At 44.1% G+C, this 20417-nt stretch overlaps 1 protein-coding gene across 3 annotated transcripts in view; it reads right to left on the bottom strand.

Annotated features, from left to right (window-relative positions):
- Positions 1-19706, bottom strand: part of CLCN1 (chloride voltage-gated channel 1) — a 60663-nt gene extending 40957 nt beyond the window's left edge. For 2 of the 3 annotated variants that reach the window (XM_075258503.1, XM_075258504.1), the window contains exon 1: positions 3093-3658. In XM_075258503.1, the coding sequence (XP_075114604.1) occupies positions 3093-3272 (180 nt within the window). In that variant the 5' untranslated portion in view covers positions 3273-3658. Of the gene's footprint in view, positions 1-3092; positions 3659-19601 lie in introns of those variants that run through there. The other variant, XM_075258505.1, reaches the window with a different exon arrangement.
- Between the last annotated feature and the right edge of the window lie 711 nt (positions 19707-20417).

Below are 20417 nucleotides of genomic sequence, written 5' to 3'. Positions count from 1 at the left end.
AAATAACCAGGTTATACCAGCTATACATATAGAATTATATACAGTATATACCCAGGTTATACCGGCTGTACATATATAATTATATACAGTATATACCCAGGTTAGTCCGGCTGTACATATAGAATTATATACATGAGATACCCAGGTTATACCGGCTGTACATATAGAATTATATACAGTATATACCCAGGTTATACCAGCTCTACATATATAATTATATACAGTATATACCCAGGTTATACCGGCTGTACATATAGAATTATATGCAGTATATACCCTTGTTATAGCGGCTGTACATATATAACTATATACAGGATATACCCAGGTTATACCGGCTGTACATATAGAATTATATACAGTATATACCCAGGTTATACCGGCTGTACATATAGAATTATATACAGTATATACCCAGGTTATACCGGCTGTACATATATAATTATATACAGTATATACCCAGGTTATACGGGCTGTACATATAGAATTATATACAGTATATACCGGCTGTACATATATAATTATATACAGTATATACCCAAGTTATACCGGCTGTACATATAGAATTATATACAGTATATACCCAGGTTATACCAGCTGTACATATAGAATTATATACAGTATATACCCAGGTTATACCAGCTGTACATATAGAATTATATACAGTATATACCCAGGTTATACCAACTGTACATATAGAATTATATACAGTATATACCCAGGTTATACCGGCTGTACATATAGAATTATATACAGTATATACCCAGGTTATACCGGCTGTACATATAGAATTATATACAGTATATACCCAGGTTATACCGGCTGTACATATAGAATTATATACAGTATATACCCAGGTTATACCAGCTGTACATATAGAATTATATACAGTATATACCCAGGTTATACCAGCTGTACATATAGAATTATATACAGTATATACCCAGGTTATACCAGCTGTACATATAGAATTATATACAGTATATACCCAGGTTATACCAGCTGTACATATAGAATTATATACAGTATATACCCAGGTTATACCAACTGTACATATAGAATTATATACAGTATATACCCAGGTTATACCGGCTGTACATATAGAATTATATACAGTATATACCCAGGTTATACCGGCTGTACATATAGAATTATATACAGTATATACCCAGGTTATACCGGCTGTACATATAGAATTATATACAGTATATACCCAGGTTATACCAGCTGTACATATAGAATTATATACAGTATATACCCAGGTTATACCGGCTGTGTTCTACACTATGTTTTAAGCCAATTCAAGGTCTGTTTTGTACGGAACTTGTTCATCCCACAACCACTGTGGACCCGTGCTGCCAAACTCCAACATGAAATAAATCTTGAAGCTTCGCCCATCTCTGCTTTTCCCCTCTCCGCAGGATTATGTCATAACAGTCTGATCTTTGGGATCTCCGCGGCTCAGTGGTGCAGGATGGAGGTAGTCGCTCTCTCTGTGTCAGTCCTTTGCTTTGGCTGGATACGTTTTATTGTGGGGCCGCCCATTTAATAATTATATAGATATTTTAAAAACTATATCTCAATTTCTTCACATTTTCATGATCTCTGCTGTCTGTCAGTGAATGAGAACGCTCTTTTCTACATTGAGAGGCAGTGACATAGCTAGTCCTGCTCTCAGCTGAAAAGTGAAGACAATGCTCTGTGAGCTCAACAGCCTGAACTCCAGCCTGATACAATGTAATATGGAGACAATTGTATCAAACCTAGAAAATGCTGTGAGCGCTTTGTTACATTGTTACAATGTATCAGTCAGCAGTCCAAGCTGGTTAGCTCACAGAGCATTGTCTAGACTAGATACAATTGTATCCACTTTTGAGCGGAGAGCAGGACTAGCTAGGAACTAGATTGCTACAATGTATCAGAGTGGAGTCCACGCTCTTTATCTCAGGCCACATTTACATCTGCGTTCGGGTTTCCATTCGGGGAGTCTGGTTGGAGACCCCTAAAACGGAAACCTATACACATAGAGAAGTGGTAACCTGGGAAAACACGCGGACCCCATAGACTATAACGGAACATGCGGAGAGAAAAGTGCTGCTTGCAGAACTGGCAACAGCCATCAATGGCGGCCCTGGAGCCGGCGCGGATTTACTGAGGTTGTGTCATTTCTTTCTTTCTACCGAATATGGTTCATGCCTAATTATCTCAGAATCCCGGACAATCCCTTTAAGCCTTCCTTACATAAAACCAGGAAACTCCTTTAACCAATCATCCTATAGAGACCCTAGACTCTGAATTATGTGATGAGAGTTCATGTCCGTCAGGGATTGTCTCCCACTGCTCGGCCATCAGCTACCCGTATGGCTCCCTTAAAGGGATGTCCCATATACTTGACCATATTTATATTTGTAGACAGGAGTTTCTATTATTTGCCCTAAACTTCATAAATCCGCTTACTAAATGAATAGGTGGGACCAGACGGACTTAACTTATCTTTATCCAATCTTACCTACTATGTTCCGTCACCCTACACAATCTCACCATATCCCTTGATGAGCGATCATCCCCTAGTCTTGACCATACAACCCTTCCTCACTGGTCTCCACAAACCCCAGAAATATTTTGTCCTGCCTTCTTATTCATCATCTCCTCCTGTTCCAGTCTCTACGTCTCATCCCAATGCTCCAAGGAATGTTCTTTGTAGGAAACCTTCCACCCACGCGCTCTACAGATCCTATATATTCCATAATCCTATACAGCGTGTCCATGCTTTTGTTCTGGCCATAAATCCCAATCCTCCATCAGCTCCTCACTAAGGTGACACCAACACATATCGTGCAGTCATATATGGCGCCATCGCTAGTCACTCACGCTCTAGTCTTAACCCCACGTCCCACTTTTCCACCATCTTTGCCCACGTAAACCATTCCTTGAATCCTCTCCATGAACTCCCGTTGCTCTCAGGGATAAGACGTCTCAGGATCCCGCACTCCTCTATAAATAGCCCTTTGCTCCTTGGTTGTAGGATTTCCAGTCTTCAGCACTCTTCCCTACCCATGCAGCCCTATAAGCCGTAGCCATGCCGTCCACCTTACCTGGGCTTCCGTTGGTGGTTGCTCCCCTGGACTCTCTTGCACGGTGGCTTGGGTCTGGTTGGGAATCCCGTACCTGGAGCTTTCTCGCAGTTGCATATACTGGTACTGGGGGTCGTCCCCCCACCACCCTGACTTGCTGCCATTGTTCTGCGTTTCTTTGGGGTCTTCCGTTTTCTCCATGCCACCCAATGGTCAGTGACCTCCTCGCTTCTATCCCTTATTGAGTGTCTCTCCTTGACTTGCGCCCTGTCCTCTGCCTACCATACCCTTGTACTATCCTCAATGTGTCTCGCTATGTCTTAAGACTATCTCTCACTAAAGCTTAATTGTCTTCTACGTCCTTGTGAAAGTGTCTCGTTCATGAGACGTCTTGTGCCTTCTTCTGGAACTCTTGAGCCCTTCATTAAATGCCCGTTACCCTTTCCAGGTTCTTCCAGGGGTCTTCGCTCTGACTTTCTTCTGTCCTCTGCTACTTAAGGTCTTAATGTCTCTTCTTAAGTCACTTAGTACATTTCCAGGGCAAACTTCTGGACTCCTCACACTCCAAACGTGTATCTTCCTGAAGGAGCTTCTGAAGAGGGAGCAGGCTCACGGTGCAAGCCCAGGTATAGTGAGATATAGATATATATAGCATGTCACATGACCAGTTGCAAAACCTGAGATATTAAATATCAGTGAGATAGCCAGAGTGTAAGTGAGGAAGGAGAGATAGGGAGAAACTGAAGAAGATGGAAGGTGGACGGACCGAGATTTACGCACGGAATAGACACACGAGGCTTAACTACACCCACAATGCAACAGGAACCTCAAAGAAATACAAAGTTACTTTATTAATAAAATGAAATACAAGAAAGATTGTCAGAATAAAGCTACATGAAGCCTGAAATTGTGCAACATCGCAACTTTCTTGCAAAAACAGCGCCACCCTTGGCCATTGGCGGCACCTGGTATTGCAGCTGAGACCTATGCAGATAAGCGGTGCCTGATGTGCCAGCCAAAGTGAGCACATGAATAGGGCCGGCTGGGACAATGACGCGGTCACCAGGTATTCTCATGTCTATTAATATAACAAACACAATACAGAGGAAAGGGGAAGGAGCCGGCGCAGGGATCAGATATCTGATAGATATGTTATTAATGATATTAATTGTTTTATGACTTAATAAACCCCGGAACATTATTATGTCCTGAGACTGGACTGAGCACAAGACTGGCACGTGCCAGGAAGAACAACCAAGGAATTCTGGATCCATCATTTGTATTAAGTAGAAGAGATTTACAGAAGATAGAAACACACAAAGAGGATACAAAGTGTCACTAGTGCAAGACCCCGTGACACACAATAGTGCAAATATCACACCCTCGTATACAGCACCTATATCCAACAGAATATACAACATACATGTAACTAACTATTGTATCTAGTCATATGGGACTGAAAGAGGAGACGGCGGAGCTACAGGGCGCAACGTATGTAAGATTATGTGTGACAGCCTTGTAATGGGATAAGTAATGTAATGTATGTACATAGTGACTGTACCAGCAGAATAGTGAGCGCAGCTCTGGAGTATAATACAGGATAAGTAATGTAATGTATGTACACAGTGACTGTACCAGCAGAATAGTGAGCGCAGCTCTGGAGTATAATACAGGATAAGTAATGTAATGTATGTACACAGTGACTGCACCAGCAGAATAGTGAGCGCAGCTCTGGAGTATAATACAGGATAAGTAATGTAATGTATGTACACAGTGACTGCACCAGCAGAATAGTGAGCGCAGCTCTGGGGTATAATACAGGATAAGTAATGTAATGTATGTACACAGTGACTGTACCAGCAGAATAGTGAGCGCAGCTCTGGAGTATAATACAGGATAAGTAATGTATGTACACAGTGACTGCACCAGCAGAATAGTGAGCGCAGCTCTGGAGTATAATACAGGATAAGTGATGTAATGGATGTACACAGTGACTGTACAAGCAGAATAGTGAGCGCAGCTCTGGAGTATAACACAGGATAAGTAATGTAATGGATGTACACAGTGACTGTACCAGCAGAATAGTGAGCGCAGCTCTGGAGTATAATACAGGATAAGTAATGTAATGTATGTACACAGTGACTGTACCAGCAGAATAGTGAGTGCAGCTCTGGAGTATAATACAGGATAAGTAATGTAATGTATGTACACAGTGACTGCACCAGCAGAATAGTGAGCGCAGCTCTGGAGTATAATACAGGATAAGTAATGTAATGTATGTACACAGTGACTGCACCAGCAGAATAGTGAGCGCAGCTCTGGAGTATAATACAGGATAAGTAATGTAATGTATGTACACAGTGACTGCACCAGCAGAATAGTGAGCGCAGCTCTGGAGTATAATACAGGATCAGTAATGTAATGTATGTACACAGTGACTACCAGCAGAATAGTGAGCGCAGCTCTGGAGTATAATACAGGATAAGTAATGTAATGTATGTACACAGTGACTGTACCAGCAGAATAGTGAGCGCAGCTCTGGGGTATAATACAGGATAAGTAATGTAATGTATGTACACAGTGACTGTACCAGCAGAATAATGAGCGCAGCTCTGGAGTATAATACAGGATCAGTAATGTAATGTATGTACACAGTGACTACCAGCAGAATAGTGAGTGCAGCTCTGGAGTATAATACAGGATAAGTAATGTAATGTATGTACACATTAACTGTACCAGCAGAATAGTGAGCGCAGCTCTGGAGTATAATACAGGATAAGTAATGTAATGTATGTACACATTAACTGTACCAGCAGAATAGTGAGCGCAGCTCTGGAGTATAATACAGGATAAGTAATGTAATGGATGTACACAGTGACTGTACCAGCAGAATAGTGAGCGCAGCTCTGGAGTATAATACAGGATAAGTAATGTAATGTATGTACACAGTGACTGCACCAGCAGAATAGTGAGCGCTGCTCTGGAGTATAATACAGGATAAGTAATGTAATGTATGTACACAGTGACTGTACCAGCAGAATAGTGAGCACAGCTCTGGAGTATAATACAGGATAAGTAATGTAATGTATGTACACAGTGACTGCACCAGCAGAATAGTGAGCGCAGCTCTGGAGTATAATACAGGATAAGTAATGTAATGTATGTGCACAGTGACTGTACCAGCAGAATAGTGAGCGCAGCTCTGGAGTATAATACAGGATATGTAATGTAATGTATGTACACAGTGACTGCACCAGCAGAATAGTGAGCGCAGCTCTGGAGTATAATACAGGATAAGTAATGTAATGTATGTACACATTAACTGTACCAGCAGAATAGTGAGCGCAGCTCTGGAGTATAATACAGGATAAGTAATGTAATGTATGTACACAGTGACTGCACCAGCAGAATAGTGAGCGCTGCTCTGGAGTATAATACAGGATAAGTAATGTAATGTATGTACACAGTGACTGTACCAGCAGAATAGTGAGCGCAGCTCTGGAGTATAATACAGGATAAGTAATGTAATGTATGTACACAGTGACTGTACCAGCAGAATAGTGAGCGCAGCTCTGGAATATAATACAGGATAAGTAATGTAATGTATGTACACAGTGACTGCACCAGAAAAATAGTGAGCGCAGCTCTGGGGTATAATACAGGATAAGTAATGTAATGTATGTACACAGTGACTGCACCAGCAGAATAGTGAGCGCAGCTCTGGAGTATAATACAGGATAAGTAATGTAATGTATGTACACAGTGACTGCACCAGCAGAATAGTGAGCGCAGCTCTGGAGTATAATACGGGATAAGTAATGTAATGTATGTACACAGTGACTGTACCAGCAGAATAGTGAGCACAGCTCTGGAGTATAATACAGGATAAGTAATGTAATGTGTGTACACAGTGACTGTACCAGCAGAATAGTGAGCGCAGCTCTGGAGTATAATACAGGATAAGTAATGTAATGTATGTACACAGTGACTGTACCAGCAGAATAGTGAGCGCAGCTCTGGAGTATAATACAGGATAAGTAATGTAATGTATGTACACAGTGACTGCACCAGCAGAATAGTGAGCGCAGCTCTGGAGTATAATACAGGATAAGTAATGTAATGTATGTACACAGTGACTGCACCAGCAGAATAGTGAGCGCAGCTCTGGAGTATAATACAGGATAAGTAATGTAATGTATGTACACAGTGACTACCAGCAGAATAGTGAGCGCAGCTCTGGAGTATAATACAGGATAAGTAATGTAATGTATGTACACAGTGACTGCACCAGCAGAATAGTGAGCGCAGCTCTGGAGTATAATACAGGATCAGTAATGTAATGTATGTACACAGTGACTACCAGCAGAATAGTGAGCGCAGCTCTGGAGTATAATACAGGATAAGTAATGTAATGTATGTACACAGTGACTGTACCAGCAGAATAGTGAGCGCAGCTCTGGGGTATAATACAGGATAAGTAATGTAATGTATGTACACAGTGACTGTACCAGCAGAATAATGAGCGCAGCTCTGGAGTATAATACAGGATCAGTAATGTAATGTATGTACACAGTGACTACCAGCAGAATAGTGAGTGCAGCTCTGGAGTATAATACAGGATAAGTAATGTAATGTATGTACACATTAACTGTACCAGCAGAATAGTGAGCGCAGCTCTGGAGTATAATACAGGATAAGTAATGTAATGTATGTACACATTAACTGTACCAGCAGAATAGTGAGCGCAGCTCTGGAGTATAATACAGGATAAGTAATGTAATGGATGTACACAGTGACTGTACCAGCAGAATAGTGAGCGCAGCTCTGGAGTATAATACAGGATAAGTAATGTAATGTATGTACACAGTGACTGCACCAGCAGAATAGTGAGCGCTGCTCTGGAGTATAATACAGGATAAGTAATGTAATGTATGTACACAGTGACTGTACCAGCAGAATAGTGAGCACAGCTCTGGAGTATAATACAGGATAAGTAATGTAATGTATGTACACAGTGACTGCACCAGCAGAATAGTGAGCGCAGCTCTGGAGTATAATACAGGATAAGTAATGTAATGTATGTACACAGTGACTGCACCAGCAGAATAGTGAGCGCAGCTCTGGAGTATAATACAGGATAAGTAATGTAATGTATGTGCACAGTGACTGTACCAGCAGAATAGTGAGCACAGCTCTGGAGTATAATACAGGATATGTAATGTAATGTATGTACACAGTGACTGCACCAGCAGAATAGTGAGCGCAGCTCTGGAGTATAATACAGGATAAGTAATGTAATGTATGTACACATTAACTGTACCAGCAGAATAGTGAGCGCAGCTCTGGAGTATAATACAGGATAAGTAATGTAATGTATATACACAGTGACTGTACCAGCAGAATAGTGAGCGCAGCTCTGGAGTATAATACAGGATAAGTAATGTAATGTATGTACACAGTGACTGCACCAGCAGAATAGTGAGCGCAGCTCTGGAGTATAATACAGGATAAGTAATGTAATGTATGTACACAGTGACTGCACCAGCAGAATAGTGAGCGCAGCTTTGGAGTATAATACAGGATAAGTAATGTAATGTATGTACACAGTGACTGCACCAGCAGAATAGTGAGCGCAGCTCTGGGGTATAATACAGGATAAGTAATGTAATGTATGTACACAGTGACTACACCAGCAGAATAGTGAGCGCAGCTCTGGAGTATAATACAGGATAAGTAATGTAATGTATGTACACAGTAACTGCACCAGCAGAATAGTGAGCGCAGCTCTGGAGTATAATACAGGATAAGTAATGTAAGTATACAGTGAATCAGTATTGGAAGTATTTGTAGCCCACAAGTCATGTCACTATGCTGTTGCTTCCATCACATGGATTGCTTGTAATAATAACTAGTTATTCTGTATAACCATTATAACGAATATTCCCTCACATTATTGCAGTAACACATTTCTCCACCACATCACGCTCTCCTTTATCTATAGGGTCACATCTAGGGTGGGGGACAGCTTTTGGATATATAAGGCCATGAGATGTAACCTGACATTTCATTAACCCCTCATTGCTAGAAGTTGAATATCCCTTTAAGATGACTGTCACTGTAATTTCATGGTTGTCACAGTTTCCAGCTTCTTCTAGGTGCTAAGGTCTATGGAGAATGACAGACATGGACTCACCCAGACCTGCGGGAGCAGAGCTACATTGGCCATGGCTTGCTCTGATCTCGGCCACCTCACTCTTGTCACTGACGCCTGTTATTCCGCGTTTCTGGTTATCTACCTGTAATTTATATCCAATTCACCAACACCCTCCCCATATATATCACCTGGTGGCCGCTCCCGCCCCGGACAGGAGAACGCTCCCCTTTCTCCCAGGAATCACATATGACCTTTATTTGATTTATGGCCTGATTTTACCTGTGGCCTTGACAGCCGTGACCGTACACCCTGCCCATAGACGGGCAGATAATAGTGCCAGGTCTACAACCCGATGGTCACACAGTCGTCATCAGATACTACAAGACGTCACTGATCGCTGCGCTGCATCCTCTGTAATATGGGAACCTACAGATTGCAGCATCTATAGAGAGAGCGACCTATAGACTTCTCATGGGAACTGGATACAATGTATCTGCTGCATTATATGGCAATATCTGTATTTTGGGGGCTGGAGATGCCCTTGATGCCCTTGATGCCCTTGATGTAATTGGCATTTCTAGGCAAGTTTTTCAGAAAATCAAAAGAATCAATCTGAACAATCCATCATGTATCTGTTGGGAGTCAAATGGGGGTCTAAAAGTATTGAAATTGCATCACAGGGGTTTCTTATGTACCAAATCCATTAAAGTAGCAGCCGGGACCTAGGGGTAGAAGCACGTGACTAACCAATAGTGGGGCTCAGCCATTGACTGACCCATGAGACCCAACATCAGACCAGGAGGTCGTCCAACATAGCCAAAAACTGAAACAGACCCGTTGAAATCATAAAATGTATGAACGTTGTTCAGTTCTAGAAAAATCCCCCAAAATACACAAGGTCCTTGACCAGATCCTACAGTAGATAAGTGTCCAATGTTCTGTTTCCTATTAGGGGCAATGCTTGAGAGGGTATGGAAAATAATGGCCCCCTAGACTGCCCTGGACCACCAGGGATACAGAGATTAACTAGTTATGTGTCTTAGATCAACAGTGATAATGTAATATGCTCCGTCAGTGACCCAGACCACCATGGATGCTAAAAAAAAGTATTCACTGAGCTAGACCACCAGGGAGGTATACATCAAGCCCTTCCCTGCTTCAGACCACTCTAAAAGGGTTCCTGGGATCAGGAAATTTATGTCCGATGTTGTTAAGGGACTTTGACACTTGGAACCCCACTGATCCGATATTAGTGACCCAACAAGATCAATATCATGATCCTGCAAAACCCCTAAAACTCCTTAGCTGCCCTAGACCACCAGGGATACTGAGAATGACCCAATTAACTTCCATAGACTACTAGGAATGCAGATGCTAAACCCTATAATGTTCTAGACCACCAACGATACTGACAATTTTCTTAAGGGCTAGTTCACACGTGAACTGCCCGCGCGGGTTTTGACAGAGAGAGAGACGCGGCGAGCCACGTCTCTCTCTTGTCAAAACCCGCCCGCCGCGACCATCGCTGTCGCGGCTTAACCCTCTGCTGTCGGCTCAAATGAATGAGCCGACATAGGAGGGAGCTGCCGGGGGCGGAAGCCGCGCGGCGGAAGCCGCGCGGCTGAGCCTGCGCGGCTTCCGCCTGAAGAAAGGACATGTCCTTTCTTTTCGCCGCTAGCAGCAGCTCGCCGCTAGCGGAGAACAGAAGCCCGGCGGTCTCCATAGACCACCATTATAAGGGGAGGTTTTGGACGCGAAATCCGCTGTCAAAAACCTCCCCTTATACTCACGTGTGAACTAGCCCTAACTAGAACACTAGGGATACAAACATTACTTTCTTCTCTCCCCTAGACCACCAGCGATACTGCCAATTTTCTTACCTAGAACACTAGGGATACAAACATTACTTTCTTCTCTCCCCTAGACCACCAGGGATACAGACATTAGCTTCTTCTTTCCCCTAGACCACTAGGGATACAGACATTAGCTTCTTCTCTCCCCTAGATCACCAGGGATACAGACATTACCTTCTTCTCTGCCCTAGACCACCAGGGATACAGACATTACCTTCTTCTCTGCCCTAGACCACCAGGGATACAGACATTAGCATCTTCTCTCCCCTAGACCACCAGGGATACAGACATTACCTTCTTCTCTCCCCTAGACCACCAGAGATACAGACATTAGCGTCTTCTCTCCCCTAGACCACTAGGGATACAGACATTACCTTCTTCTCTCCCCTAGACCACCAGGGATACAGACATTACCTTCTTCTCTGCCCTAGACCACCAGGGATACAGACATTAGCGTCTTCTCTCCCCTAGACTACCAAGGATACAGACATTACCTTCTTCTCTCCCAGACCACCAGGGATACAGACATTAGCTTCTTCTCTCCCCTAGACCATCAGAGATACAGACATTACCTTCTTTTGTCCCCTAGACCACCAGGGATACAAACATTACTTTCTTCTCTCCCCTAGACCCCCAGGGATACAGACATTAGCTTCTTCTCTCCCCTAGACCACCAGAGATAGACATTAGCTTCTTCTCTCCCCTAGACCACCAGAGATACAGACATTAGCTTCTTCTCTCCCCTAGACCACCAGAGATACAGACATTAGCTTCTTCTCTCCCAGACCACCAGGTATACAAACATTGCCTTCTTCTCTCCCTTAGACCACCAGGGATACAGACATTACCTTCTTCTCTCCCCTAGACCCCCAGGGATACAGACATTACCAACTTCTGACCAATAGGGAATTTGACATTGACACTATTAATGGCAACCTATGATGCCAAAATTAACCCATTCACTGACCTGGACCATTAGTCATCTATGCATTATTTCCTTCACTTTTCCAGGCATCTTGCAATAAACCCTTTAACTACTGTTAACATGGGGGAAATGACCTCATCACTGCAGCGGACCACCGGGGATGTCACCAAACCCATTCTGTACACTATATGGTTAATTCTTTGTGCTTCATGTCATGTTGTTCTGGGATGGACTTAGAGGGAGCCGTGTCCAGGTCCTTTACAATGGCTTGCTAATGGTCATGATTGGAGAAACCTTGAGCTTGGACTTTCCCAGGTCCTGATGAATCATCCTGTGGACATCTTCTCTGTATTAGGAGTGTGGCGCCCCCTCTGGGGGATGCGGGTGAGTCACTGTCACGCTCACTAGTTCCCAGGTTAGCTGTAATGCTGGAGGTGACAGCTGATAAGGATAAGTGGGAAATTAAATCCATCATTGAGATAACTCCAGAGAGGCGATAACAGAGCGGCCGCTGACACAGAGCCAAGCCCCGCAGGACGGGCCGCCCAAAACTTACACCCGACCTACAACACTCAGGGGCTCAAGTGTAGAAAAGAAACATGGAAGATTTTCTTCATCGTGTATGAAAGCTGCGCCATTTTCTTAAAAATAAAAAACCTAAAAAGTTTCCTTATAAGACACCTGACAAACCCATCAGTGTGACCCTATGGGGCAAAGAGGCTGCAGGGGCAACCGGGTGCAAGAGTGACCCGGATCAAGAGAAGCCAAAAAGATTCTACACTAGAGGGCGCTCATTGCATAAGAGAATACCGCAGGGTTAAAGGGGCTTGTGGGACTTATATACTGATGAGCTGCCCTTAGGATGGGTCCGACATTCAGGACCCCCACCAATTCACTGTATGAAGAGGCTGAAGAAATTGGATGAGCGCTGTGTGACATCATCAGAGGCCGCTGCACGTGTTTCATCTAGAAAATTGTTCCTACAACGTGGATAAAACAGCGAGGTCACCTGACCACATCATTCAAGGAAATTTAACCTATTTTTCGATGATTAATTTTTATTTTCCATGTCACTACTTCTGTTTTAAGAAAGAACCAAAATCCTGTAAATTTCACTCTGACCACTAAGCTGAAACATAGACTGGCACTTGCCAATTTTGCAGGTGTTTTCTTTTGCAGCAGTCACCTCTACCTTACCATCAGAATAGAAGATAACACCTCTATAGATAACACCACTGAGCCATTATTACATCACTAATAACAATAGATGATGTCACAGCTCATCTCCGCCCCCTCCCTGCACAGAACATGTCTAGAAAACTCTACCATAGACCCCAATAAGTCAACTCCAGACTATTGCTGCCTATGGCCGTGACTGTGCTGTAAAGCAGATCTCTAAATGCTGTTAATGAAGAAGAGAAGCTCAGACAAGATGGCCGGAAAGAAAGTAGAATACTTGCAGGACTTTATTGTCCGGGGATCCCAGATAATACCGTACGTTCCCCAGATACATAACACACAGACCAGTTATTGTCCCTGCAGTGCACACATCCAGATCTACAGTATAAATTTGCATAAAACCTGCATATACATTATGTACATGGCGACGCAGCTTAATAAAATAGATAAACAGTATATACTATTCACTGCTGCATACTGTATACTGCTACATACTATACACTTTATATTGCTACATACTGTACACTGCTACATAATGTCATCTGAGTAGTAAACAAAGTGTCTTGCTATCACCTTTGCTATTGATTTATACAGAGTTTGTTACAATGTTACTGACCAGTTAAGTCTAATTTAGATAATAAACACAAGCTACAAGGTATACAAGGTCAGACACAAACCTTATATAGAGGAATAAAAGGGGATAATTTGAAACTTTGTATCGGACCTTATCACTGAGAGTTTCACTCTGAGGACTCTGCTATATCTATCTGCCGTTGTGCAAACTCAGACTGAACTATTGATGTGTGATTTTAGGGAATATTTATTGGTTTTGTAGCTCAGATTACAGATATCTATAGAAGTCTATGGAGAGGGGGGGAGAGAGAGAAGCTATAGAGGCAGAAACACAAGCTTAGTCTGATGCTGGTGCTAAAGAGAAGCTTCTATCACTACCAAAGTACTTCATATATTATTATATGTCAGTATATCTCTATATATCTCCTGTGTGTTCCTGGGGCTGAAAGTTATAGAGCAGATTCTCTTCTACTTACTGCCTGCAGCAGCTCTCCCTCCCCTGCAGGCTATCTACAATAGGTGATGGGAAATGCTAAGCCCCGCCTCACTGACTAAGCTCCACCCTCTCAGCCACCTGCAAGGTGGACATGAAAGGGATCAAGAACATGAGATATGAGATAGATAGATAGAGCGATAGACAGAGAGAGAGAGAGAGAGAGATAGATAGATAGATAGATAGATAGATAGATAGATAGATAGATAGATAGACAGACAGGAGATAGATAGATAGATAGATAGATAGATAGATAGATAGATAGATAGATAGATAGATAGATAGGAGATAGATAGATAGATAGATAGATAGATAGGAGATAGATAGATAGGAGATAGATAGATAGATAGATAGATAGATAGATAGGAGATAGATAGATAGATAGATAGATAGATAGATAGATAGATAGATAGATAGATAGATAGGAGATAGATAGATAGATAGATAGATAGATAGATATAGATAGATAGATAGATAGATAGATAGATAGATAGATAGATAGATAGATAGATAGATAGATAGATAGATAGATAGGAGATAGATAGATAGCAGTAAAGGAGTGCAGACTACATTGAGGACAGGGCAGGACATGTCGGGGGTTCTGGAAATAGAGCAGGACCATGTCCAGATAATCTGATCTCCGCAGGCTCAGCTGGGACTTCTGCAACCTGAGCCCTTGTGTTCTGCTCCATGTGAGGAGCTCCGACCCCTGAAGGATCAGCAGAGGTGACGTCACCGGAGATTCCCCCTCCTATACCGGGAGATCCCCCCACTATTTATATCATATAGAGGGAAGGTCACTGCATGACATGATAGAGCGCCCCCTCCCAAAAACCACAGAGTCTCTCATGACTTCATTTGTCCTTCTATGTTCAGCTGGAAATGGGTGACAACCAATATGGCCACTATTACAGATCTCACTGTGGTTGTCACCCAACCTTACCAACCTCCTGAACTGCAAATCCTTTTAGTTATACAGCACTACAAGGAGTCACTGGTCGGGTTTTGGGAAAGCTGGGTGCCTTTCTTTTCTCCTGATATGTTAGTTAACGCTGCAATAAGATGTGCTAATGTTATTCCTCCTGGCAATACACAACAACATTGACAACTGGGAGTTACCAGTGCCCTTGTCCATAGCGGCGTCCATACACAGTCCGATACTGTTCGCTCTGCTTAAAGTGTAAAGTGATGGGAACAACCTGTTATTTTATTGATATATTTCCAGGAGGAACAATAAAGGAATAGCACAATGCAGAATCCAAGTAATTCCATGGATTCAGCATTACATCTCCCACAATGCACAGCAGCAGAGGATTCCTGCAGACAGGGGGCAGAAGTGATTTACTACATGAGAACCTAATGGTTTCTTAAGGCAGCTCTGGATGTGACTAGAGAAAGACTTGAGAAAACTCAAGATCACTGCAGAGAGTAGAGAAGGAGACGAGGAAGAGAGGAAGATAAGAAAAAAAAGGTCCAACCAAGATCTAAAAGATCGAAATGACCTGGACAAGCAACACAACGCCAAAGAGACATCCAAGAGACAGCAGAACCCGGGGAAGAATGTGAAGACCCAAAGTAACATCACCAAAGGGACAGCCAATGCAAGGTGCCAACCAAGAGACAGCCAATGCAAGGTGCCAACCAAGAGACAGCCAATGCAAGGTGCCAACCAAGAGACAGCCAATGCTAGGCACCAGCTAAGAGACAGCCAATACAAGGTGCCAACCAAGAGGCAGCCAATGCAAAGTGCCAGCCAAGAGACAGCCAATGCTAGGCACCAGCTAAGAGACAGCCAATGCAAGGAGACAGCCAATGCAAGGTGCCAGCCAAAAGACAGCCAATGCAAGGTGCCAGCCAAGAGACAGCCAATGCAAGGTGCCAGCCAAGAGACAGCCAATGCAAGGTGCCAGCCAAGAGACAGCCAATGCAAGGAGACAGCCAATGCAAGGTGCCACCCAAGAGACAGCCAATGCAAGGTGCCAGCCAAGAGACAGCCAATGCTAGGCACCAGCTAAGAGACAGCCAATGCTAGACACCAGCCAAGAGACAGCCAATGCTAGGCACCAGCTAAGAGACAGCCAATGCAAGGAGACAGCCAATGCAAGGTGCCACCCAAGAGACAGCCAATGCAAGGTGCCAGCCAAGAGACAGCCAATGCTAGGCACCAGCTAAGAGACAGCCAATGCTAGACACCAGCCAAGAGACAGCCAATGCTAGGCACCAGCTAAGAGACAGCCAATCCAAGGTGCCAGCCAAGAGACAGCCAATGCAAGGTGCCAACCAAGAGACAGCCAGTGCAAGGTGCCAGCCAAGAGACAGCCAATGCAAGGTGCCGACCAAGAGACAGCCAATGCTAGGCACCAGCTAAGAGACAGCCAATGCAAGGTGCCAACCAAGAGACAGCCAGTGCAAGGTGCCAGCCAAGAGACAGCCAATGCAAGGTGCCAGCCAAGAGACAGCCAATGCTAGCCACCAGCTAAGAGACAGCCAATGCAAGGTGCCAACCAAGAGACAGCCAATGCTAGCCACCAGCTAAGAGCCAGCCAATGCAAGGTGCCAACCAAGAGACAGCCAATGCTAGGCACCAGCTAAGAGAAAGCCAATACAAGGTGCCAGCCAAGACACAGCCAATGCTAGGCACCAGCTAAGAGACAGCCAATGCAAGGTGCCAACCAAGAGACAGCCAATGCTAGCCACCAGCTAAGAGACAGCCAATGCAAGGTGCCAGCCAAGGTACAGCCAAGAGATTGCAGAACCCAAGGAAGAATGTGATTAACCAAAGTAACATCATAAATCCAATAGACAGCCAATGCAAGGTAACCACGAAAGAGACAGCCAATGCAAGGTGACAGCCAAGAGACAACCAATGCAAGGTAACATTAGCAAAGAGACATCCATGAGACTGCAGAACCTGAGGAAGAGCGAGAAGACACAGGTGACTTATATTGATCTACCTTGTAGGATATTTCATCTCCCATTGCGAGGTCCACAGACAGGTCTAGGGATGAGACATGCAGGAATACGCAGAGCCGGACAGTCTGGCCATCACATGCCGGACATATAAGACGGCTGTCATCGCTTCTTCATACAGAAGATTATCTCTAATAATATTCATAGTAATCTGAGGGACCGTACGGAGGAAGGGGGAGGTAAGACGATCCCCAAAGATCTCACCTGGACCATACATAATGGTTTTCGAGACAAAGGCAAAACTTCTACAGCGAGTGCTCGACCGATGCAATGAAAGGACAAAATCACGAAAATGTGAAGTCTGAAGGACCAGCGATGATGAGGTCATGTCTTATCTAGGACATGGAGGAACAAGGGCTAAAATCTACATAGAAGACGTCCAGGATGGAAGCAAAATCACATCTGGTAACCAAAAATACCATCACAATCCACCACCCCAACCTTACAAGTCTGGAGGACACCAGTGATTGAGGTCTTGTCTTCTCTAGGTCTACAACCTCAACATTGTGTGAAGAACATCTCATGATCTTTCCCTCCTGCACCAATAATATCCCCGGGCTCCAGTTTGCAGTAGTCAGGTTGGCCAGTGTGAGTCTGAGGTTCCTTAGGCCAACCATAAACAACCTCGAGGAAATAGACCTCAGTGTCCTTCAAATCTGCAAGTCTTCTGCTGGACCATTACTGAACCTGAACCTGGACCACCAGTTAGTTGCCCACCAGTCTCTGCATCCTTGAGCTCCAGCCATGACACGTGGTCCTGCAGTTATATGGACGACACATCATTGCCCCAGACTGGACGTGCAGAGACCAGCAGGGGATCAGCAAAGGAGCCTCAGATGTGCCGGGGGGGGGCGAGGAATCTGCAGCAGAATCCTTAACAATTGTTGCAAATTTTGACTTCCTGTTGCACTTAAGAAAAGTGAAATTTTCGTCATGATTTAGGGTTTGCTGCCTCTCCGCTAGTAAAGCGCCTTGGAATAGTGAGACAGATAAACGATTTGTACGTATTTCCCGCTTTTCTCATCTCCAGGCATACGACTTATTTTAGGAACCTACCCGTGATCATGTGACCACATCTGCAAAATTGGATGGGGCTGAGCTATAATGACCATTCTCCGTTCTTACTATTCACATCACCGACGCTCTTATAACATTGACTTGGTTTCCAATGCAAACTAGGAAAATAAATATATCAAGGCTTTCCAGCTGCCGCCTGGCACACGGCCTACGTGGTTATATCAGACGTCCTATAAATAAGGTGCCGGGTATTTTTATGCTTCCTGTACCTGGAAGGCGGCAATGATGAAAGTCAGCGCAGTCTCTATATGTGGCCACGGGCTGCACTCGTAAAAGAGTGACAACCAAGCTGTAGTAAGAGTCACCCAGCTTTCCCAGAAACAGATACATTTTAGAAAATGAGAACTGTTTTATCTCTATTGGCTCCTGGATAGGGAGGTTTGAGAAAATCCCCATCATGGCCACAGCCGGCCTATACCAGGGGGGTGCACAGAATTCATGGGGCCCCAGTGCAATCTAAACAACAAATTCTGTTTATCTGCAGTCACCACTAGGGGGCATCAGTACTTAGGAATTTATGCAGCAGCCATAGAAGTCAATAGGAGCTTGTGGAAATCTCTGTGTCCTGAGCTCCTCCTAGTGGTGGCTGCTGGAAAACAGGGAACAAAGTTTAGTGCTGGGCCCTCCCTCCAACAAGGGGCCCGCAGCAGTCATATAGTCTGTCTACACTGCCTGCAGCCACCACTAGAGGGCGTCCTCAGCTGTATAAATCCATGTCTTGAGCTCCCCCTAGTGGTGACAGTAGTCAGAGTTTTCACATTATTCTATGACATTTTAGTCAGTGAAGAATTTTGCACCTAAATTACAAAGTAAACCCAAACCAGTCATAATGCAAATAGCAGAACTACAGACGTATAGAATGCACTGCACACCCGGGGAGATGATCTGTCACTTATGGAATCTGTGAGACACAACCGAAGCTCGGTACAAGAAGTAGAATCAGAATCGTGTTTGAGATATATTGTCATCTGCTATATGTAGCAGAGTGGAGTTTGCCATGGGACTGCGCTATACAATCTCCACCGAGAAAATCGTTACATGTCATAAAACAATCAGTATGGACTATGTAGATGACAAATTCAGCTCTGCTACATCTACATATAATAATTACCAATATGAGAACTGCAACATGGAGTCTGTTACAATGTAACAAACGGAGTAAAGTCCTAGCCGGTCCTGCAGATATATATCTGTCCTTCCATCGGTGCATGCTGGGAGTTGTAGTTTCGCAGCAGAGGGTTATGACACCTGATGTAGGGTGACCCCCCCATCCCCCCATTCTATAGGCACCCTATATGAGACTCACCAGGGTATGCTGATATGTGAGGGTTCTGGTGGGCACATCAACCACAGGCATAACCAGAGACGGACAGGAGGGAGAAGCGGGCAGAGGGTACCAGCTCTTATGCTGCTGAGATCTGCTCAGCCCCCTGCCTAATTCTTGACCCTCTCTGGGCAGATCTTTCATTAAGTGCCTGAAGTAGGGAAGGGGGGGTCACTAACATTGGTAGTATAGGGAAACATCCGGTTGTCACACGAGACGTCACCTGCTGCTCGAGACATCACCTGTCACTTGAGACATCCGTCGTCTTGTCACATGGGCGCCCAGGAATAACCATGTGTCACTGGGCATTACAGCCCCTACCTCTATAAACCACTATGGAGAGATGTCAGGTTCTATATATTGATAGGGATTATTTCTCCTAGGCAGATGTAGCAGAGCTGAGTTTGTCATACAATACTATGGGCTCTGCATCATGTTTGTATCGCTTAGGTTTTATGCCAGATAACACACTGAGCTCTGCTACACCTGTATATTCATCATGGTAATAATGTTTGCAACAACCAACCAGAATGCTGGGACAGAGGGGCCCTTGTCTGGGGTTGTCCCTGGGAAACGTCCAAGTATTTTTGTGCTACTGAACACTGCTGTGTGTGACCAGAGGCTGAGAGTATGTGGATGCTGCAGCCTCCATACGTGTGACCAGAAATGAGCGCATGCCTGGCTGTAAAGTAAGACGTGTAATGTGAACAGAGATCTGTGCAGGGACATGAAGGCATCGCACGGCAGGATCCATAACATTGCAGTGCACAGTAATCCAGTTCAGCTCGGGTGCACTCT

The sequence above is a fragment of the Leptodactylus fuscus genome, chromosome 10 (assembly GCF_031893055.1).
Source record: "Leptodactylus fuscus isolate aLepFus1 chromosome 10, aLepFus1.hap2, whole genome shotgun sequence".
Taxonomy (NCBI): domain Eukaryota; kingdom Metazoa; phylum Chordata; class Amphibia; order Anura; family Leptodactylidae; genus Leptodactylus; species Leptodactylus fuscus.
The sequence above is the reverse complement of the archived record's forward strand: the minus strand, read 5'-3'. Positions and strand labels throughout refer to the sequence as shown.